Here is a 23,802-nt window from a genome sequence, read left to right on the forward strand (position 1 = left end):
ACCCCAGCTTGAAATAGAATTTCCACCTTGGCCGGAGAGAGGTTCATCAAAAGGGTAGACAGGACCTCCCTGCCCTGACAGCATGCAGAGTGTGTGCTCCAGGATGACCCAGTATCCTCAGTTTCTAGAACAAAATCCACTTAGCTCTCTCCCTACTACCCTTTCTTCTGGGACTGGGCTTGAAACAGGATTACAGATGCCTCCATGCTGCCAGAGTGCTTGGGCTGTCTTACAAGCCATGGGCTAGAAGAGGCCCAGGCTTGCCTTCTCAAACTCGGGCTTTCCAGGGGAAGCCAGACAAATCCCCAGCCTGCAGGGGCCTCATTGTTTCTCAGGACAGCCAGCAGAGGCAGTGGGGACACACTGGGTTTATCAGGACACTGCCCTTCTGAACTATCTCCTGAACCTACGTGGGAGTCTCCAAGGCTGGGCTCTTTCAATGTAAGATTCCATCCTCATCAGAGGCAAAGCCAGGATGAAACTGTATTCTTTCAGGTGTGTTCATAGATATGAAACTGAGGAAAGGCCACCAGCCTGAGTGGTCCTGGCTTCACATTTTGTGGTCCCTGGGATCTGGGTGTCTTCAGGAAGATAGTACTCTGAGAGTAAGATAGAATTCCTATAGAAGCCGGATGCTCTCGTTTTGTGTGTGGCGTGCTTGCCCCAAGCTGCCTGTAGTTTTGAGCAGCGCTTTGATGAATGGAGAGCCAGCCACAGCCTGGTCTTCTAGAAAATTCTATCCCCTCCCTTTTTGTTCTCCTTATGTTTTCCATTCTCCCAGCCTGAGGAAATCCAATTCACAAACCTTACAGTAATGTGATGTTAATTTTGCTCATTTGAAGAAACAGATGTCAGGAAATGGGAGTCCTCCCCCTTCATGGTTGCTTTAACTCATCTTCATTGCCCGTCCTGTGGACTTTAATTCCCCACGGAGCCTAACTCTCTGGAGCAAAATCCTTCTCCTCCGGCGTTCGTATGAGTTACAGCTACTGGGGGAGCCTTTATCTCTCCTCTTGTGTCTAATTTGGGGGTAATTTGCAGTCTCCCCTGTGCGCTACCTTCATTCCTGGGTTATTCCCAGACCAGGACTACCAGGATTTATTTTTTAAAAAGAAAAAAAAAAAAAAAAGAAAAGAAAAGAAAAGAAAAGGCTGAGTTTAAGGACAGCCAGGAAGTGGGGGGGAGGGTGTGGGCAGAAGTCCAGTGAGAGAGTCTCCCAACCCTCTCAGACCTTGGGGGAGGGCACTGAGGAGTACTGCTCTTGTTTCTTCAGCAGGACGGAGCACAGAGGGGAGCAGGGCCAGACAGGAGCGCTGAGGGTGCTGACGGGGCTCCAACTGTTTCCTCTGTACCTGCACACAGGCGTGGGCACTGCCATTGCCTTGCAGGCTGTGCCCTGTCTGGGAAGGAGGCAACAAGCTGGTGTCGAGCTCATGGGTTCCCAGTCCAGTCACTGGCTCTGAGCCAGTTCCCGAGGGAGGCCTCACCCCCTGGGATTGCCGTGAGTGAGCCCAGAGCTGCGCACGGGTGCGAGAGGGAAGCAAAAGCACCAGGGGCTCTGTGGGGTGGGGACATGGACCGGGACCTGGAGCCGCGTCCTCACCTCTCTCATTCCCAGCACGACCGTGGGCCAGCCTATCCATCTCTGGTGAGCCCTGGGTCCTGATATCCTCAGTGTGCTTAGAGGGTTAGCAGGCTCCGTCTACACCACCAGATTTCACCATTCACAGAACACCATTGCTTGTGCAAGGCATGGACAGGCTCTTTGCTCCCGAGACTGGATTCTTCCTCCAGTTTGTGTAAACACCATTGCTCTCCACTCCATCCGTCTCGCCTGGGATGCATTTCAGGCCCGACCGTTTGGGTGGTCCACGGAGGCCCCTTGCCAAGGAGCGCCCTGGGGGACGCGCAGCCCTGGGGACCCTGCAGGAGTTCACAAGAGGCCTGACGTGTGGTGATCAGGCATGAGGGGAGAGGCCTCCTCAGAGCTCGGGCAGACTTGGAAAGGATGGCCCCATGTCTTGGTGAGACCATGCTGTTAGAAAATACAATATCCCAAGCCCTGAATCCCACAAAGCAGTAACAGAAGGGTACCACGTATCCACACAACCAAAGGAATATTTACTTAGGAAAGAGGGCGCTCCCTGGCGGACTTTTGATGCACCAGAAAGCCTGGCCTCAACCCCAGTTCTATGAGCTGTGTGACACCAAGCAAGTTACTTAAACTCTCTGAACCTCAGTCACCTCATCATAAAATGAAGCAATGATAATACACATAATACTCTTCTGATAGGTGTTGTTTGAAGGGTTTGACATGATTCTGTGGGCCAGACCCCTCACATGGAACCCATTGCGTGATAAGTACTCAGAAAGTAGTAACTAGAAAGTGTCCATTTATATGAAGGATCTCAACTGTAGAGCCAGAAGCTAGAAGCTCTACAAACATCCCACCCCCGCAGAAGGCACATTTTATATTTTTTTCCTGCCTTCCACTTGAGAAGCACTGCTAGGCGAGAGTTTCTGATGAAAGGAGAAACTCTCAGCTTGAGACTCACCCTCTTAAATGTGCTCATCCTCGAGCTTTAGAAAAAAGGATCACCCTGAAAAGACTTACGGCTGCATGCGACCTGTTTGACATGCAAGCTCCAACCGTGCAGGACTGGGGTCCCTCCGCAGCCACAGGTGCTGAAGACCAGACATCAGGGAGCCCCACCATGCAGTTCTTGGTCCAGGGGCACCTGAGGGTCCCCTCTGACTGCAGGGCCCATGATTCCCTCCCTGCATCCTGACCCACTCTGTACCCTCTTTCTAGAAACCTGAGTAACAATAAGATCAAAGAGGTGAGAGAGGGTGCCTTCGATGGAGCGGCCGGTGTGCAGGAACTGATGCTGACCGGGAACCAGCTGGAAACGCTACACGGACGCATGTTCCAGGGACTCAGCAGCCTCAAGACTCTGTGAGCACCTGGAGCCTGGGCCAAGGCTTGCAAGGAGATGGGAGGGCAAGGGACCGGTGGGGAACTCTGAGGCTGGGGCGGGCAGCCCCTGGGCCTGGGTCCTGTCCCGACAAGCTGAGCCCCTCCCTTCCTGGAGCCAGAGAGGTGCTGGATATTTGCCAGCCCTTGATGGGCAAGAATTTAGCATGTTCGGCTCCCCAGCCCACACACCCCAAAAAGTCCTTGCCTTGAGGTGTGCACATAGACAGATTCATGCCAGAAATGTGCTGAGAGAGGCACACACACACTTACCCACTTAGACACAGACACATGTGCCTAAATGTGACACACTCACAAGCAGCATGCAGATAAGCACAGACACAAACAAGCGTGTGCACACAAGCACACACACACACAAGCTGATGGCCCACAGCCACACCCTTTTTTAAAAAAAGATTTTATTTATTTATTTGACAGAGATCACAAGTAGGCAGAGAGGCAGGCGGGGATTGGGGGGAAGCAGGCTCCCTGCTGAGCAGAGAGCCCGATGTGGGGCTCCATCCCAGGACCCTGGGATCATGACCTGAGCCAAAGGCAGAGGCTTAACCTACTAAGCCACCCAGGCGTCCTCCCCAGCCGCACCTTGATTCTCCTTTCTCCTCACAGAAATATACAGGCAGACACTGACTACCACACAACATACATGTGCACATGTATGCACTCATGACACACACATTTACATAAAGCACGCACAGGCAAGAGTGTACGCACACATTCATGGGGGGCTGCAGTGGGACCCCACACCCTGCTATCACAGAACAAGCCTCAGCATTGCGACTGGTCTGGGCCTGCAGTTGGGGAAAGCATCCCACCTACACACACACACACACCCTGTGGCTCGATGGGGAGAAGATCATGCCTGTGTTCCCTCATCCCTACCCCTCTCTTTGCAGGATGCTGAGGAGTAACCTGATCAACTGTGTGAGCAATGACACGTTTGCTGGCCTGAGTTCAGTGAGGCTGCTGTCCCTCTATGACAATCGGATCACCACCATCACCCCTGGCGCCTTCACCACCCTTGTCTCCCTGTCTACCATGTAAGTCCCCTGTACCTGCATTGCACACTGACTCTGGGCTCCTCTCCTGCACACCTCTCCCCTGGCAGCTCCCTGCTATGTTTGGCCAAGGTCACCTACCCATTTGTCAACTTAATAACCATTTGCTGGGCTCCCTCATGTGCCAGGCACCCTTTGGTGCTGAGGATTCACAGACATGGTCCCTCTTTGCTGGAGCTTATAGCATAGTGAATGATCACAGAACGGAGGTCCACAGTAATAGCAAAACCCAACATAGACTTTGTCAAAGAACACTGGAGTCGTGTTCTGGAAGGTGAGTGGGTGTTAGGTTGTTCAACAGAATGGGAAGTGCATTTCTTTCTATCAGAAGAACATGTGCAAAGGCCCTGTGGTGGATCACTGCAGAGCAGATATACGAGACAGAGCATGGTCCAACATGGTCATAGCACAGAGTAAGGGAGGATGAGGTATGGGGCAAGGCAGGAGGGAGGCTAGGGCCAGGTTACAGGCTTGCCGTGGACTATTTTGGTCTCCATGTAAAGCATGTCAGGAAGCCACTGCAAGTTTTAAGCAGGCCGGTGACATGGTCTGACAGGGTTTTAAATGATGTCACTGGCTGCTTAAATGTGTGTCAGAACCAGAATTAGAATCTAGCCTTCTGGACACCTAAACGAGTGCTCCTGCCCAGATAATTCACTGTATTGGTAAAGCGGGCTTTAGAATAATAAAGTGATGGGATCTAAAGCAAATTTTCTGGGTTCAAACCCTGGCTTTATCTCTTACTAGCTGTGTGGCCTTAGAAAAGTTACTTCCTCTCTGTGTGTTTCAATTGTTCCTTCTGTGTAATCCATCTCATAGGATTGTTATGAGGATTGAATCTGTTAGTATGATTGTTAGTAGATTGTTATGAGGATTGAATCTGTAGTTGTAAAATGGACAGGAGGGGTCTGACATATAGACACTACTCAGCATTTATGATTGCACATAGTATTTCCACGTGGCTGCATTAACCTTAGTTGCTGGTTCATCCTTCTCTCTCTCCTTCCCAGTGACTCTTTGAAAGATAGAAGAGAAGGCTTTTGGTTGCATCTCCTATTGCTGCTTCTTATTCCTGTATCCCACCTCACTGGGAATAAAAGCCAAATTATAAATGTCCTGAAGGGCCCACACCATCCGGTCCCTCCTACCCTCCCTCCAGGCCAGCGCCGCCCCCGCAAGACTCCTCACTGGCCCCCATGCCCTAGACCCACTCCCACTACCTGGAAGCGCCTTCCCCTGGCCTCCTTCCAGTCTTTGCTCAAGGTTACCTCACCCTATTCTGCCTCCATGCCATCCCCTCCAGCTCCTCAGCCCAGCTGTGCTGACCTCCCCAGCGTGGACCATTTCTTAATTGACCATACAACCAACCTTTGCCTTGTTGATCCGTGCTGTCCACCTCCCATCAGCTGGAATGAGAGTTCCAGAAGGACAGGGAAGTGCAGCTCTTCTGTGCACTGCTATGTCCACCATGCCTGTATGTGTGCCTGGCACTGAGTGCCCATCATATACCTGGAGAATCAGGGCATGAATGGAATGAATGAATGACAGCAAGACGGGGGTGGGGCAGGGGGCTAGGAACTGGCACCAGCAGGTTGGTTTATTTGAGTCCACTTTTCACCCCTCCTGTGTGTCTCCGCACTGAGAATCCAGAGACACACAAGATGCCCAGAGAGGTAGAGTCACAACACATCAGGGGAACCAGCTTTGACACGAGAAGAAACTTGCCTGACTTGGCACAGCTGGGGCACATCAGTGTCAGAATTCAAGCTCAGGCTGTCTGACTGCCAAGCTCTTAATTTGTCCTGTCTTACCACAGCCACTCAGGGCTGTCTGGCCTCTTAGGTAACCTCCCTAAGCCTTACTTCCTTCCTGCGTGAGATGGGAATAATGTCCCGTCCATCCTCAGGCTCATGGAGCGCTGAGCCTAGTCCCAGTCCTCTAGCAACACGCACCCGCCCACAGCTGCTCTCCTCTTGTCCCTCCACCAAGCCAGTCACCGCATTCCCCAGATACATACACAGTGGCCATGCTAGTACCGGGCAGGACCCCGGCGACACAGGATGGACAGACCGGTCTGATGCCCACACTGGGGGAGCCGAGAGTCTAAGGACGGAGGCCAGTATGCGCTCTGTGGGCGCTGTGCCAGCCACATGGGGCAGATGCAACGCCTCATTTCCGTGTAAGCCAGGACTGAAGGAGGAGAGCAAGGAGGCAGCCAGGCAGACAGGAGAGAGAGTCATGCCAGGCCGGGGACCAGCGCCGGTGGGGGCGCTAAGTGTAAGAGAACGTGCTGAGGGGCTAAAGACAGTCCGCAGCTGGAGCTCAGCGGAGAAGGGAGGGTGTGGCAGGAGACCACGGTCCTGTCGTCCTCAGAGGTCCAGAGCGAGGGCCTTGCAAAGATGGCCTCAGGATTCTAGAAGAGAGTCTGCATTTCCTTTCCCGGACCTTCTCCCTCCTTCCCCGGAACCCAGAGCAGGCCTCCCTGGAGAGCTGGGCTCCAGGATTGCAGTCCTGGATCCCAAGACCAGCTTCCACGGTAGAAGAGTGGGTCCTAACCACTCAGAGAGGCCCCTTCTTTCTTCCCAGAAACCTCCTGTCCAACCCTTTCAACTGCAACTGCCACCTGGCCTGGCTCGGCAAATGGTTGAGGAAGCGGCGGGTCGTGAGCGGGAACCCCCGGTGCCAAAAGCCATTCTTCCTCAAGGAGATCCCCATCCAGGATGTGGCCATCCAGGACTTTACCTGTGAAGGTGAGGAGGCTGGGCAGGGCAGAAGGGCAGTACCTGAGAAGCCAAGAAGCATATAAGAGAAGAGAGATGCCCCAGGGAACTTAACGGTCAGGACCCCCTGAGATCTGACACGATTCTGGCTCCCTCTGGCATGCAGCTGTGGCTTTGAAGAGCTCTGCAGGTATGGGGCTAGCCTTATGGCTCCCTCATGCAAATTAAGAAAAAGGGTCTCTTTCTAAAAGGGGTCTCTTTACTTTTGTCAGAAAAGTATCATAGTACACTGATTTTTTAAAACAAGACACTTTATGGCTATAAGAATACTCTTGTACTAATGTCTTAATCTATCTCATCCACAGCCCAATGGATGATGAGGCACCCTTGTGTAGTACGCAACCTACACAACTGTGCATGAGAGCCCTGGCCCTCAGTTCTCCTGTCTATGTCATGAGGCTCATGTATCCTGAGAAACAGACTTCAAGAGGAGCTCCTGGGAAATTTCTGTCACTGGCTGGGGGCGGTTATGAACACCTGGAGGTCCAAGGCTTTGAGTGCCAGGATTCCCAAGGGCATATTAACATAAATTCAAGCCAGCACAATTTGTACTTGGTCAGCTATAGCTTATCTAAAGACAAATTAACTGGTTAGCAGATTAACTAAGGTTAAGGTATAATGGGGGCTGGGGACACATTCACCACCGCAGAGGGACTGTGTCCTTGGAAGGAGTGGAGAAAGGGAGGAGAAAGAGGTAGTAGACAGGGCTGTCCACCTACCCTGGGCAGCTCCTTCAGTCAGTTTGGCTTATCCCTGATTCGGTAACCTCTTCCCTATCTAATTCTCTGGCTAATCAAGTTTTTAAAGTCTTCAGGTAATGTTGAGGGTGGCAGCAGAGGGTGCCCTTTTCCCCAACCCAGGCATACGTTCTTTCCCCTTTGCCCATGGAGACCAGCAAGGCTTCTTATTTCTGGTTTGGGCTCCGAGTGGAGGGCTTCCCTTTCCTGAAGACGGCTTGGTCCTTGGCGCCTGGCCTTGCTCACCCGCCGCCCCCCCCCACGAGAAGTTAGTGTACCCCGTGCTCATGCTAGGATCCTCCACAGGCAATGACGAGAGCAGCTGCCAGCTGGGCCCACACTGCCCGGAGCAGTGCGCCTGCGTGGAGACAGTGGTTCGCTGCAGCAACAGGGGACTGCACGCCCTCCCCAAAGGCATTCCCAAAGACGTGACCGAACTGTAAGTACCCCCACCCTCGAATCCCACCACCGCCAGCATTCACCGCACTCCATCTCTAAGGTCTCCGGCATGACTGCCTGGGGTGCCCTTCCTTGAGGGGACCCCAGCAGTGGCCTCAGAGCCTCCTCCCCAGTGCCCCTGCCTGGCAGGTGACAACCATCAGGCCCTGAGAAGGTTACCGTCTTGTTTTCTAGATCACCCCAAAACCCCTGCTCTGCGCTCTACCTTCCAGGTTCCCCAGCAGTCTCAGTCTGACACCAGAAACAGCCCAGGGTTAATAGTAAGAACATTGCCCAGCAGGCACTGTGGCTTCCGGAGCACTTCTGCCAACATGATCCGTGCCCCCCTTACAGCCCCCCACATCACAGATGAGATCTTAGCCCTGGGTCTTGCTCGTGCTCCACCCAGGAGCCATCTGACTCCACAGCCCGAGCTCCCCACATGAATTCCTCGGGGCTGCTCCTGCCCCAGAAACTCCCACTTACACAAAAGAGGTCTCATTCCCTTCCTGAAGCACTCTTCACGTTGTGGAGGAAGCTGTCTTTCCGCCCCATGGAGAGCTCAGCCGGTCCGGAGGCAGGGAGGTGTCTCTCAAGTGGCCAGGAGCCCAGACCGCACACGCCGTGTTCCGGCTTCCATTTGGCCACTCATTCACTCAGCACCTGTCTGTTGAGAGCCTGGTGTGTCCTCTGCTCACACTGGGGAGACCCCCACCCATGTGGGACCCCCACTTCACTGTGGAAGGTTGACGTATGCTCAGCCATCTCAGCAGCGTGTGCGAGGTGACAGCTATCACGGTGCCACAAAAGAGAGGACAAGGTCACTGTGACATCCTAGAGGAAGACACTTCCTTTGGGTGTGGAGATCAGAGAATCAGAGAAAGCTTCCCTATGGAGATGAAGCCCGAAGGGCCGGGGCGGTGGGGGGGGGGGGCTGCCCCACATACCCCACGGCAGCTGCTGTGGGTTGTGGCAGAGCCAGGTCAGGTGTGACCAGGACCCAGAGTGCCAGCGCGGGAAGACACACTTGCCTGCCACTCCCCACCCATATCACAAGTGCACACCGTGTCCCAGACCCCGGACATGCCCCTTCCTCTGAGGCAGCTTAGCATGCACCCTGCCCTCGGACACAAGTGGCAGAAGTGACCCGGACACTAGCAAGGACTGTTCTGTGATTGGCTCTGCCTGTGCTTCCCCGGGGGATCCAGAGTAGGGCAGTGACATAAGATAGCAGGTCAATGCCTCGATGCGCATTGTGGCTCCCGACACCTCCCAACACTCAGGGAGACAGTGACCTGGGCCGCCCATGCCAGGAAAGGAAAGGAAAGGAAAGGGGGAAGGGGGAAAGGGGAAGGGGAAGGGAAGGGTAGGATGGGTGGGGGCAGGGAGGGAGGAAAGAAAGAAAAGAGAGAGAGATGGGGAGGGAGGGAGGGAGATCGCTAGGTCTTGACAGTCACTGAAACATCCACAACAACCCTGCGTTCAGGCTCTGGTTGTGCTGCTAGAGGTCAGCACGAGCACCACCATGTAGTGCCGCCAGCCCCAGACCCGTCCCTCCCCCAGTGCCGTGGGGTGGGGGCCGCAGAAATGACCCAGGTACTCGCCTCCTTCCTAGGCCAACTGAGTGCCAAGTAACACATGCCAAAGAGGAAAAGAATGCCATGAAAACAGGCCTGTGGATGCTTTTCCTCAAAGCTCATGAAATAGAGATGGAAATAACAAAGATAATTGGCTGTAATGATAAACTCAACTCCTGGCTTGGGGAAACACAACTTCCTGCTTTGGAAATGATGGCAGCCCCCTCAGCCAGGCTGGTTTCCAAAGCACACCCAAGATGGCGGCCTTCACCAATGAGCGCAGACTATTTCCTGGAGGGAAGGAAGTAGGAGGATCTGGGGAGGGTTTCTGAGGAAGGGGTGCAGGGAAACTGATGCTGGAAAAAGTACAAGTCAACAGGCCCAGAAAGCAGTGGCTTGGAGCCTTCGGTTCAAGGACCAGATTCAGTGTTTGGATCCAGTGCTGGTTTCCAGCTCCCTTAGGCATCATTAGTGGTCTCAGGCAGAGCTGCCAATGTACAAAACAATATTAGGTTTAATTCATTGAGAAGCAGAGAAAAAAAGGTCCACAGCATTTCTCCAAAGGGAGGAGGAGTGCTTCCTACCACAGGCACCAGCGAGGTGGTACCACAGAGGCGGGAAGTGAGTTTTCCCCTGTCAGGCCTGCTCTCTTCTTGGATGAGGGGCCACCTGAGACCTGTGGCTCTCGCCCTGGCAGGTTCAAGCAGTCCCTGAGGTCGGCATGCCATCCCCCAGCTCTCTCTCAGTGCTGAGAACTAAGAGCCACTCCCTAAGCCTCATCCCCAGTAAGCAGCCAGTCAGGATCAGAAGGCAGCTTGGTCTGATCCCACATGCCATGCTCTTGTCCCCTACCCCAGAAGTTCTTAAATTTGGGGGTCTCAGGACCCCTTTAGGTATTTTTCAAAAGCCAATGAGGACTCTTACTTCTGTTTATGTGGTTATAACTATGACATTTACCATATTGGAAACAACTACTAAGGATTTTTTTTTAAATATACTTATTAATCCATTTAAAAATAACAATTTCTCATTGCATGTTTATATAAACAGCAAAGTTCTGTGGAAAACAAACCAAAAGAAATTTAATTGAGAAAAGGGACATTTTTACAAATGTGGTAGAAGGCAACTGGATTTTTTTTTTAATTTTTAAAAATTTTTAATTTTTTACTAACATATAACGTATTATTAGCCTCAGGAGTACAGGTCTGTGAATCACCAGGTTTACACAGTTCACAGCACTCACCATAGCACATACCTTCCCCAATGTCCATAACCCTACTACCCTCTCCCTACCCCCTCCCCGCCAGCAACCCTCAGTTTGTTTTGTGACAGTAAGAGTCTCTTATGGTTTGTCTCCCTCCCGATCCTATCTTGTTTCATTTATTCTTTTCCTACCCCCAGATCCCCACATTGCATCTCAACTTCCTCATATCAAGGAGATCATATGATAATTGTCTTTCTCTGATTAATTTATTTTGCTCAGGAGAACACCCTCTAGTTCCATCCACATCATCACAAATGGAAAGATTTCATTTCTTTTGATGGCTACGTAGTATTCCATTGTGTATATATCCCACTTCTTTATCCATTCATCTGTTGATAGACATCTAGGTTCTTTCCATAGTTGGGCTACTGTGGACATTGCTGCTATAAACTTTCAGGTGCACATGCCCCTTCAGATCACTACATTTGTATCTTTAGGGTAAATACCCAGTAGTGCAATTGCTGGGTCATAGGGTAACTCTATTTTCAACTTTTTGAGGAACTTCCATGCTGTTTTCCAGAGTGATTGCCCCAGCTTGCATTCCCACCAACAGTGTAGGAGGGTTCTCCTTTCTCCTCATCCTCACCAGCATCTGTCATTTCCTGACTTATTAATTTTAGCCATTCTGACTGGTGTGAGGTGGTATCTCATTGTGGGTTTGATTTGTATTTCCCTGATGCCGAGTGATGTGGAGCACTTCTTCATGTGTCTGTTGGCCATCTGGATGTCTTCTTTGCAGAAATGTCTGTTCACGTCCTCAGGCAACTGGATTTTTATAACCACTTCGGCATTCCCTGTGTCGTAACATGATGGTTTGGGTCAAGTGCAAGCAGCAAATCTGGCTTCACGAAGTCATGTAGTTGGAAAAAGGAGGATTTTCATAGCCCTTCCAAATAATTGTGAACATTCTTTGATATCACATGGGGTAGTTTCGTAAAGGCTAGTTGTTGTGTGAAACCCAAAGCTGTGTCAGTGGACTTTCTGTCCTATGTTACTTGAATGGCGCTTTCCCCCATGAATGATCGTGTAACAGTATGCACTGGTCATTTGGAAGATACTGGTTCACTGAGTTATGCAGAAATTTCTGAGGTTGGCACATTGCATCACACAGTATCAAGAAAGTCATAGTCAGTAACATCACCACAGACCCCCTCAGAAAAGCCTCCCAGGAAAGGGATACTGCTCAGTGTGGCAGTTACAAGTTTTCTAAACTTTGAATTTTCACTTGGAAGCAAGCTTGAATTTTATCACTGCCAATAAGTATTATTAGTGGTTTTCCTGGAAGTGACAGGCTTCCAGTATTTACTTTTGACACATTGCCAACTAAATACCCATTCCGAAGTTACCTGTTTGCTGGCCATTCTTCAAAGTAGAAATGCTTTATGGAAGAAAAGTTTAAAAATGGCTAGTTGAGCTGGTAACTCCATGACACCACAGCTTTTTCTCCAGAAAACCAATGCCGAAATGCTTTATGCATGTTTCCCATTTTGCCACACAGAATAGTAAAAAGATGTGTGTTCAAGGGTTGATCTTCAGTGCAATTAATAATTTTTCATGGCTTCACAGACGACATGCTTAAATGAAACTGTTTTTTTTTTCTCACCTGCATGTACTTAGAGGGGAAGAATAATGCCCCCTGTTATCACGTGGTGCCACAGATGCGACTCATACTGAGGTGCAGGCGACTTCGCTGACCCATGCAAATGGAAAACAGTGTTTTAATTGTTATCAAAAAAGTAGTTCTAGTCTCCCAGAGCCCTGAAAAAGTCTAGAGGAGCCCCAGTAGCCCGTAGACCACACCTTTTAAGAACCACTCAAGTAATTACACATGACCCTGCAAGCCATCCAGACCCCCTCTGGAGGGGGACACTAAGGTCCTGATTTAGAAGCAAGCCTGCAAAAGCTTACTGACAGCAGGGCAGAAGCAGACATGTCAGCCCCTGCCCCCCAAGGAAGGTGACACAAATTCAGTCTGCAAAGGTAGGCTGTCGTCAGCTTCAGAAGAGTTCTGTTCTCACTGGGCCACGAGCCTCATGGATTCAGGCTTGCCATTCCAGAAGAACTGAAACCTAACAAATCTCTTTGCTTGCATTTAAGGGAATGTTTATTAACATCAGACCTTCCTGATTCTGGAAACAAACCTGCAAGTCCACACCTTCCTGAGGGCTAAAGAGGAGAATGAGAATCTAGTGTCAGCAAACCGTACCCCCTCCATCCCCCCATCCCCTGCCGTCCTCTCCTGCTTAAAATCCAGGAAATTTTCAAACTGATTTCATGTGAGGACTGTGAGCATGGATTTGTTGTCCCACCACTAACATCCCAAGGAGAGGAGAAGGGAAGGATGACATATCTCCCCCAGGCACCATTGTGGGAAGAGGGGACTTCTGCTGGGGTGTGGAGGCTGGGGACATGGGGGAAGCAGGCTCACAGTAACCCCACATCCACAGGACTGATAGGAGGCTTGAAAGGGTTTGGGGCTTAACCATCAGGGCACAGGCTGAGACACAGCTCTGTGAGACTGTGTATGGCAGGGGGAGATGAGGAGAATGCGCTGCTAGAAGGAAGGGGGGGACGACCTGGCCTGGCACTGGTTAGCTCCAGAAGGTCAGAGGATGGGGGTCTGGGGCACAGCCAGCAGCTCAAGCCTAGGGCGATGGAGGTACGTGCTAGAGAAGGGGCAGAGCAATGTAGGAAGTGACAAGCACGGAGGCATGGCGGGGACGTACATGCGCAGGGATAGGGAGGAGTGCAGGCCTTTCTGCCCACCCCAGCCTTTAGGGAAGCAAGGGAAGATGTGTCTGTCCAGCTGCGATCGGCCACAGCCAGCAATCCGAGCGTGGACTGTGTGCCAGGCGCTGCGGTGGTCGATTGTTTCCTTTTGTGATCTCATTTAATCCTCCCAGGAATCGTACAAGGCAGGTATTGTTACTCTCATCTTGCAGAGGAGGTCACTGAGGCCCACGAAGGTTGAAGAATTTCTTGAGATCACACTCCCAGGAAGCAGCAGAGCATTGACATGAGCCCAGGGCGGTCCGACCCCAAGGCCCATCCTTTAGCCACTCAGCTACCCCCATGGATAGAGGCCTAGGTCCGCATGTGCTCTATCCCCTGGCCTGGCTCATTGGTGATTTGCAGGAGGCAGTCATGTGTCTTCTTGAGATGCCATGAACATCACCTGCCACCTGCATTTCAGCAGGGAGAAGGCAAACCCAGCACCCCTGCCATGATGCTAGAGGTGCCTGTCTGGTTCCAACTGGGGCCATCCTGACAGCTGTGCCTTGTCTAATAATGCCAGCTGCTGCTTTCTTCATGTACTCACCACGTCCCCCCACCCACACGCACTGGGCGGTTCCCCGGAGCACTTTAAAGAGCAACTGGCTATATCCTTGCCTTTATCTGGCCCAAGGAGAGGGACAGAGATTGCCTGCAGCCAGCTGGAGGGCAGCTGGCTCTGGGCAGAGCAGCACTTAGGAGTCCAGGCACAAGCCTTGGCACAGAGAAGCCTTCAGCAGATGGCTTCAGTAGGGGATACTTCTAGGCTAGTGGGCAGTCACGGCCATCTGTGGGAGGGCCTGAGGGAAGCGGGAGCACAGGCCACAGGCTCAGAGAAGCCTTCTTCATGCTGTCACGTGTTCACTGAATTTATTGTGCCAGATAATGTCACAGGAGCTGGGAGCACAGCAGCTAAGGTGACAGATGAGACCCCTGATATCAGAAACTTAGAATGGGGGGGGAAGTAAGAAGGCTAGTCAGAAAATTAGGCATTTCAGATAGGACAGAGAATAGTGTTTCCCAGGAAAAGGTGGTGGCGGTGGGACGTGGGAAGCAGTAGAAAGAAAGAAACTGTTTTGAGAAAACCCAAATGTGGAAAGATCTGAAAGTCAAGAGACCAAGAAGACCAGTGATGGAGCAAATAGAATGGAAAGGAGACTGGTGTGTCCTGAAAACTCCAGAAGGATCTGCAGTTCCCGTAGGCTGTGGTGAGGGCTGACTCCTTATCCCAGGGGAGATGAGGGAGCCAAGGAAGAATTTTAAGCAGGAAAGTGACACGATGCAGTTCTCATTTTAGAAACATTACTCTGGAACAAGAATAGAGAATAGACAGCATGGGGATCATTATCTGTTTTCCAATATTCATATATATTACTGGATGGAGAGAGAGAGAGTGTGTGTGTGAGTGTGTTCAAAACACTGAAAACCAATGTGCTGAGCACTGCTCCAAGAGCTTTCCACAGAGACTCCTCATAATCACTTCAAGGTGGTGATCATGATAAGCCCCCCCATTTTACAGATGAAACGTACACTCAGAGAGGTTAAGTAAGTTGTCCAGGGTCATACAGCTATTAGCTTGTGGAGCCAGGATGTGAGCCTGGGCTGCCTGACTCCTGAGCTAGAGACATGAACATCATCCTACGCTCCTGTGGAAACAACTGGCCATGAGTGGGGGCTCCTGGAAGGCAGCTGCCCTTCTCCTTCATGATTCAGTAGGTCTGAGAGTTCTTCATGTGACGCCCGTCAGCGCCTCCAAACTCCTAACAGAGAAGGGGAGCATCCATCCGACAGAGCTCTGTGTGGATTTTCATGTGAGGCAGGCACGTCCTTGTGGGCTGGTGCCGGGACTAACACAGAGTGTTTAAATGCAGAGCGACACAAAGGTTGACCCGCTAGAGAGGCTCTGATCGTTCCGAGGCCGGCAGGGCAAGCGTGGCATCTTCTGAAAGCGTCCCTCCGGGCCTGGGCTGCAGGCTGCAGGCAACTTTTCGAGTTCAGAGTCTTCACAAAGGGCTTTGCACAAAGAGAGCTTTCCCGCACAGCCACCTCTGTGTTTGTGAAGTGAAGCCTTTTGATTTCATGTCTTCTGCGCCGCCACACCAGGGTGCCAGGGACGTGGTGCCCTTAGAGTGGGTCCCACACGGGCCCCTCTCAGCCCTGCAGGGCCGCATCCAGCTCTTCCTGCGGACTTCGGGGATTTGCATCACACAAACAATGTTTCCTGCGCCTCAACCGCTGCCAGCCAGCGTCCTGGGGTGCCACAGGGAGCAAACAGACACGGTCCCGCCCCACTAATCACAGACTCGCATGTGGAGGTCACCGCGAGGGGTTGCGATGCTGTGAAGAAAATGCACTGAGAGCTTGGACTGAGTAGCCTGTCATGTCCGCAGTGGGTGTGGGGGATGATGTCGGTGAGGCAGTGCTGGAACTGAGCTCTGAGCAGCCGTTGGAGTGAACGAGTGGGGGATGGGGGTATGCGTGTGTGCCCAGACTTGCCCTCCAAAAGAAGCATGGGACATTCGGGGGGGCAGGGCTAAGGCTAAGGGAGAGTTTGCTGTGGGGTGAACATCAGAGGGAGGCAGGGCCTGGGATGGTGAATCTCATGGGTCAGCTTGCCTGGGCTGCGGTGCCCACGTGTTGCCCAGAAGGTATTTTGTAGGTGCAGTTAAGTAAAGGAGCTTACCCAGAGTAACGTGGATGTAGGCTTCATATAATCCATAGAAGGCCTTAAAAGCAAAAAATTGGAGTTTTCTGTAGAAGGGGGAATTCTGCCTGAAGATGGTAACACTGAGGTCCTACTTGAGTTTCCGATTTGCTGTCCCTTCTTCTTTAGAGTAAATTCTCTCTCGTGGTGCCCGGGGGGCTGTGGTCGGTTTGGCGGCCAACTCTTGCTTTCGGCTCAGGTCATGATCTCAGGGTCCTGGGACTGAGCCCCACGTGGGTTTCCACACTCAGCGGAGAGTCTGCGTGAGAATCCTCTCCCTCTGCCCCTCTCTGCTCTCCCTCTCAAATATTTGTTTAAAATTTTAAAAAACAAATTCTCTCTCCTTCTGTATATATATTCATATGTGTGTGTCGTGTGTGTATCTCTCCTATTGGTCTGTTTCTCTAGAGAACCCTGACTGACTTGGGACAGGCCTCAGACAGCTTGGACAGGATTTGGGGCAGGATTTCGGGTAGTCCTTCTCTAGCAAGCAGTGGAAGCCAGGGAAGGGTTTTTAGCAGGGAGCAAGGCCGATCCGGTCGGCCTCGGCAGAGCACTGATCAAAGCCAGGTTGGAACCCAGGGGACTGGCACGGCTGCCCAGAGGTTCCAGAAGCTTCTGTGTCATGTTGCCTACCCTCCGGGGACCCCCGAGCCTCCCCACCTCTGATGAGCATGCTGTCAGCCTCCCTGATTTCCAGTGGTGGTTTGATGTGTTCATTCAACTTTCAGCAAACGCCCGCATCCACAGAGCGTGTGGCCTGCCTTACAGATGGACGTGGGCCAGCCACAGGGCATCTTTGACACCACTGTAGACAGCCCTTCTCTTCATTCATTCAGCAAATACTTGAGGTCCTACTGTGTGCTAAGCCCTAGACTGTGCTCTGGGGATGCAGCAGGAAACAGAAGCGGCCCAGATCCCTGCTGCGTGCATCTTCTGTTCTAGCAGAAGTAAGAGAGTAAGTTCTCTGGTAGAGTGATTCCTCTCAGGACAGAGATGGCCAAAGGTGACAATAAGAAGCTTCAGGGGGCGCCTGGCTGGCTCAGTGGGTTAAAGCCTCTGCCTTCGGCTCAGATCATGATCCCAGGGTTCTGGGATCGAGCCCCACATCGGGCTCTCTGCTCAGCAGGGAGCCTGCCTCCCCCTCTCTGCCTGCTTGCGACCTCTCTCTCTCTGTCAAATAAATAAATAAAATATTAAAAAAATAAATAAATAAAAAGCCTCAGGGGGAGAGTTGAAATACCGTGGGTTTGGCTTCTTGGATGGCACAGCCCAGTGGCCCTGAGTTTCCATCCTGGCTCCTGGGCTCATTCCTCCCTTCTCAGAGCCTCCGTGTCCTCATCAACAAAATGGACAAAACACCAGCAAAATATCTAGAGGATTAAATAACAGACCAGAGTCTCTGGATCCCACAGCACTAGGCTATGTACCTGTTGTTTCTGTGTTGTTATTTTCCTTGTCACTATGTTTCCTTGTCTGTGAGGTTAAGTAACTTGCTTCTGATGTGCTTGTCATGGGGCCTTCTGTAAACATCCCAGCAGGGAGATTTGGGGTTGTGGTGTCTCATTCTGGGTTTCCTCTTAGATGCCTCGAGTTTGCTAAGTAGCTGTAGCAAACAGACAAGAATGACAGAATGAGCAGCATGGGAGAGGGTGAGCCGTCACTGCCAGCCCGAGGCTAGACCCCTTCAAGTGGCTCCCTCGTGATTAATTAGCCTGCCTCCAGCAGAGATGCTCCCTGGACCAGTGCCTCTGCACCAGCCCTGCTCATTCACCCAGCTCCTCCCTCCCTCCCTCCCTCCTTTTTTCCCTCCCTCGTGCCACACTGTCCACAAAACACTCCCTGAAAGCAGGTGGCCCCGCATGACCCCAGAATCCCGCCCCTCCCACAGCGGAGAAGGCTGGAAGCTCTTCACACGTCTGCTCCTTGCCACCACGGTTGAGCCACAGGGCCCGTGTCCGCACAGGATGTGAATGCCCCGCCACCCGTCCCTCAGTGCAGAGCAGAAGGGTGAATGCAGGGCAAGCCCTGTGTGCCCCAGCCCCCTGCACCTGTCTGCGGCCAGTGGGTTAAAGCCTCTGGGGCTGCCCTGCCCCGGGAATAGACACCCCTCCCAGGCTGCAGTGTGTGATCCGCCCCTCCCCCTTAGCCCCCAGCCCGGCTTCCCAGGCTTCTTTCTCTGCCTCAGCAGCACCCAAGCCCAGGGCCTTCCACAGGCCTCACTTTGCCAGCTGTCCCTCCTCCCCGGCCGTCCGAAGCCCCCCACCTCAGCAGCGTCTCCATTCCAGAACTTTGCTTCTTTCCTTCAAAGCATGCATCAGTTTGTAATTTCTGTCGCGTTCTGTGCATGTCCTTAATCTCTCTCTCTCTCTCTATCTCCCCCAGGCTTTCTCTCCTCCCTGCACCCTCGCAGGCCCCTCCCCCTCCTTTCCACATTCGATTTTCTAGTGCCAGGAAAACCAGGCATCACGCCTGTCTTCTCCACCAGTACGTACACTGCCAGCACACTGCAGTCACCAAGAAATATTTCTGCCTGAATACACAGATGCGTCCGCGAATACATGTCTCTTAGCTCCTCTGCCGGTGGGCATGATCTGAGTGTATGTGGCTGAATTTTAGGGCAGATGATCAAGCTCCCTGAAGGCAGAAATGGGCTCTGGTTCATCTTTGTATCTACCTCCCTCATCTGGCATTGCTCTCGGCACATAATAGGTACACCCCAAAGGATTAAGGACCAAAGGGACAATAATCCAGCATGCCATGGCCACCTCATACCTTATGGGGTCCTGCCAGTGCTCTGGCCCATGAGGATTCCCAGGGGCCAGCCCTGGAAGTAAAGTCACTTGGCCCTAATTTAAGGAAACACCCATTCCAACTTGTCCTTAAAAATAAGCCTGGGTTGGCCATTGACAAGCTGACTCCCATCCTGTTTCAACCCATGTCATCCCATTCAACCATTTGGCAGTGGGTCTGCTGGGTGCCAGGCAGTGTGCCAGCACCTCGTGACTCAAAATATAGCTTGCAGACCAACAGTTCTCATGCTCACCCGGGAGCCTGTTGGATATGCAGACTCTCCAACCTGGCGCAGACCTACTAGATTAGAATCTACCTTTTAGCAAGATTCCAGGTGATGTGTACCCATGTTAAAGTATGAGAAGCACTGGACTAGAGAGAAAGACAGAGGATCTGCCTCCTTGGAGCTCAAGGCAACCCTTGCGCTGTTGGGCATCAGCACCATTCCAAGAGCAATGTCCCTTGACATAAGGGAGATTCGCCCAGGAGACCAGATCAGCCATCGTAACCCATCTTAAAGATTTTGTCATTTTCTCCCAAGAGCAACAGGAAGCCCAGGGAGAAGGAGTTTACAGCAAGGATGGGATTGAATGAATTGGCCCATGTCCCCTCTTGAGAGTAGTCATGACTTTCGTAATTCATGATCAAAACAAGACTTCCTTCTCTTGTCCTCAAGCACACTCGAGTGTTGGAGGAGGGGACCTCATCCTAGGTGAGCAGGTCAGTGCAGGACCCTGAAGTCCAGACAGGTCTAGCCACAGCCTTTGCCTGTCCAGGAGGAGTCTCTGTCTGTTGGACGTCTGGGGTCTGAACCATGGTCCCCACCCGCAGGCAGTCATCCTGCTGGGAACCACAGCATAGTGCTCCAGGAATGCACTCTTGCTCCTCAGCTTCCCGGTGCAACCCTGAATTAGGGTTCTCAGCAGGAATTGTGGCTCAGCTCTCCCGTGCCTTCCAGTAGCTAAGTAAAGGCCACAGGGAACTGTAGTGAGACGACAGTCAGAGACCTGGGTTCAAATCCTAGCTCATCCACTCATTTGCCATGTGAACTTGGGCAAGTGTTTTAACATCCCTGAAATTGTTTCCTCAACTGTGAACCCTTGCCACGTGAGAGTATTGTGAGGTTTGGGTACAGAGTGAGTGATTTATGTATTCAGGAAATGTTTATTGGACACCTACTGTATGCCAGTTCTATACACACTCAGGGAGGGTGGGGAGGTCCACCACTGGACTGTTTTAGGCAACAGCCCTACCATCATGGAGGATAGTGGACCAGTGGGGAAAAGTGTCGTTTGTTGAATAATCACACAAATCAATATTAAGTGACAAATGTAGTATGTGCTTTGAGATGGGGGGTGGGGGAGAAAAGGAGCTATGAGAGAGTAAAACAGAGGCCCGACCTCGCTTAGAAAGTCGGAGGAGGGATGTTGGTGAAATGACTACATGTGCAGCATCTCTGGACCAGGGGTCACTGTGCACCTCTCTTGCAGGTACCTGGAAGGAAACCACTTAACAGCCGTGCCCAGGGAGCTGTCTGCCTTCCGACACCTGACACTTATGTAAGGAGCCTGGCATGGGGGGCGGGGGTGGGGGGACATGGAATGTTCTCCCCTGGGGAGGCTCAGGAAACTCATGCGGAGGGTAAAGGAGGATGGTCTGCGGGCTTCTCGGCATTCCTGCCCTTCCTCCTGGGGTGGAACACAGAGAGGCAGCTGGCAGGCGTGAGCCGGTCTGACGTGTCAGGCCTTACCAGGGAGAACTACACACAGAAATCCCCAGAGCTTGGCATCACTGACCGTCCCCATCACCTTCCCCCTGGGCTTAGGGACAGGTAGGGGAGCCTCTGACTTTCTGGGGCCCCAGCTGAATCAGGAGACTCCTCAGTCTCCAGGTTCTTGCAAGCTGTGGCTGCACTGAGGTTTGCCAGGAACTTAAACGAGCATTTCTTCTTCCTCCTCTAGTTGCCTAGAAAATGTTCCAAGTTCAAACTGATGTTCCTTCAGGTGGCAGCTCCTACTGGCTCCAAGTCTGCCAAGATCCAGGAAAAACTCCCAAATAAAGAACAGGACTGCGGGACGTGGGTGGGGCCCAGGAAGCTGCGTGGTCCGTGAGCTTTGTCCCTTGACAGCCTCACTGCCTTGCCAGGAGGGGACCCATAGGGCACAAAATAATTCTTTGGGGCGAGTGGTCACTGGAAGGTCCCCCTGGCTGCTCAGGGGGCAGGGAGCCAGTTCACCGGGGGAAAAGGAATGTTCTTTCGGAATGAATCACTGTGGCTACTGAAGAAAGGTGGAAGAAAGCCACCTGTCACCTCCTTCAGCCTGGCTTCCTGTATATCCCCCAGATGAGCCTCTAGATGAGATTTCTACCCCTCAGTCCTGTGGGCATTTGGGGCCAGGTCATTCTTGCTTGTCGGGCTGTGGACACTGTGGGACATTGAGCAACATTTCGGGGCCTCTACCCATGAGATGCCCGTAATGTCCCTCCCCAAGTGACAACCAAAAATGTCTCCAGACATTGCCACATGTCCCTGGGGAAGCAAACGTGCCCTGAGTCGAGAACCCAGCTGATTAATTTGTTTGTTTGTTCAGTACTGATGCTCTAAACCACCCTCAAGCAATTAATTCAGAAGATCTGACTTACAAACCAGAGTGTCTGGACATGGTACCCAGGCCTCGGAGGGTGTAAGCACTCTCCAGGGGACTGTAATGCGCAGCTGCTTTTAAAAACCAGAGCTTGGGATAGTTATCCCTGCCAAGAAGCTGGAGCTTGTTCTTGGCAGAGATGTGGGAGGATGAATGGAAGGGTAGACTTGGAATTGGTTGACAAGGTAAATGGATGGATGGACGAATGGACAGCAAATGCTTGAATGAGTGATTGAATAAATGTTGAGCGAAAAAAACTGGACGAGTGGGTGGATAGGTGTGTAGACGGGTGAGTGGGTGGATGGAGGAACGGAAGGATCGATGGGTGGATGGATGGGTGGACAGCCGGTACGCACGGATGTGCGAAAGTTGGGAATGAACCCCTGCAGATGCAACTAACAGTCAAGTGTGGCCCTTCTGTTTTCCTCTTCCTAGTGACCTGAGCAACAACAGCATCGGCGTGCTGACCAACTACACGTTCAGTAACCTGTCTCACCTCTCCACGCTGTGAGTACAGGGGGTGCTGTGTCTAACATGGGCCTGGCAGTAAGTGGCCTGTGGCCATCCCCTCTCCCTGCCCCCTCGGGCCGGTGTTCTCTGCTCTGGTGGTCCTCAGGGCCATGGCTGCCCTCACATAGTGCAAACCTTAATCATCAGAAGGAAAACAAAGTAGGTCAGAACCCTACTGTCTGGGCGGTAAGAGAGGAACTATAAGACCTGATTATTTCTGCAGAACACCCTCTTTGGAATACCTTCTGGGGTTGGTGAATTTTCCTTCCCAGTGGAAGGTTTCCCTCCACAATTATGTTTTGCTCAGATCCATTTATTTCCTATTAGCTCGGCACAGGGTGAGCACTGACCATTTGACCGTAGAGGGAGGCAATGGCAAAGCTGGTTAGGAGGCCAGCCTGCCCTGGAACACGAGAGGAAGCTGGGGAAACAAAGCCAGTGGAGCAGTGGAGAGCATCTCTCTTCCTTTTACTGTTGGGATGTTTTTTGTCAATATCTTAAAACTGAAATAGAGAAAGAAAGCATTTGCCTTGACTGGTTCACAGCGTGGACGGTACACCCTAAGCAGCTGAGAATAGCAGTGGCCAAGAGCACCCTGTGTCTCCTTCCACAGGATCCTGAGCTACAACCGGCTGCGGTGCCTCCCCATCCACGCCTTCGACGGGCTGCGGTCTCTCCGGGTGCTGTGAGTACCCTCGCTGGGCTTCACCAAGTCTCCTATCCCCCCCCCCCGCCAAAATGTCCCCAGCCCAGCGCTCCTGCGGGCTCAATGGGGTGGGGAGTGCAGGGGGGCAACCCACTACCGCCCATGGACCAGGAGCAAATCACAAACACCTGGAGTTTCTGCTGGTTTTTGTGCCCAGTGAGATCAGCAGCGCCTCTCTAGGGAGGATTAGCACACGCAGGCGTATTCTGCACCCCAGTAGAGCCCAGCGTGTGGCTTGTGGCCACTGTGCTGATGAGCACGCCGCTGCTGGTCCCCCTGGCTTCCGAGGGCCAGCGTAAGCCCTGTAAACCTCTGCGAGGAGTGTCAGGGCTCACGGCTAGAAGCCCAGAGACCTGGTTCAGCTCACAGACAGCCATGAGTCAGCCATTGTAGAGTTAGTGGACTCACAGAGCATCCTTTCAAAAGAACAAAGATTTAGGAATTTGCTAAGAATTAAACATCAGAGGGCTTCTCATACAAATCCTTATTTCTAATCTCTCAGAAAATGGAGAGGCGTGGCCATTGCAGGGCTTCCTATCTACATTCCTACGAGGCCAAGCAGCCCTGCCCCTTTAGATGGGGCTCCAGAGTCTGCAGCCTCCACACCCACCCCCCCTTCCCCATCACCATTATGACACCTGCCTCACCCTGTCCTAACCCAGGGTAGAGGGCAGCCGACTGAGGCGGGTGAGCTCCTAGCAAAGACAAGACGGCCACAGAATCTACCTCTTTCCAAGCATGGCTCTGCCCCTCCCTAGCCATGTGTCTTGCATAAAATACAGGTGGTAATTACCCCATACAGTTTTACAAGGATTAAATGAGATGA

The 23,802-nt window shown here is 52.2% G+C and overlaps 1 protein-coding gene across 1 annotated transcript in view; it reads left to right on the forward strand.

Moving 5' to 3' along the window:
• The window catches only part of SLIT3 (slit guidance ligand 3), a 589,888-nt gene that overhangs the window by 515,619 nt on the left and 50,467 nt on the right, over positions 1–23,802 (forward strand). Inside the window, exons 17-23 of the mRNA XM_032334904.1 lie at positions 2,813–2,956; positions 3,889–4,032; positions 6,637–6,800; positions 7,874–8,006; positions 20,606–20,674; positions 22,196–22,267; positions 22,884–22,955. Coding sequence (XP_032190795.1) covers positions 2,813–2,956; positions 3,889–4,032; positions 6,637–6,800; positions 7,874–8,006; positions 20,606–20,674; positions 22,196–22,267; positions 22,884–22,955 — 798 coding nt within the window. The remainder of the gene's footprint in view (positions 1–2,812; positions 2,957–3,888; positions 4,033–6,636; positions 6,801–7,873; positions 8,007–20,605; positions 20,675–22,195; positions 22,268–22,883; positions 22,956–23,802) is intronic.

This window comes from Mustela erminea, chromosome 3 (assembly GCF_009829155.1).
Source record: "Mustela erminea isolate mMusErm1 chromosome 3, mMusErm1.Pri, whole genome shotgun sequence".
Taxonomy (NCBI): Eukaryota; Metazoa; Chordata; class Mammalia; order Carnivora; family Mustelidae; genus Mustela; species Mustela erminea.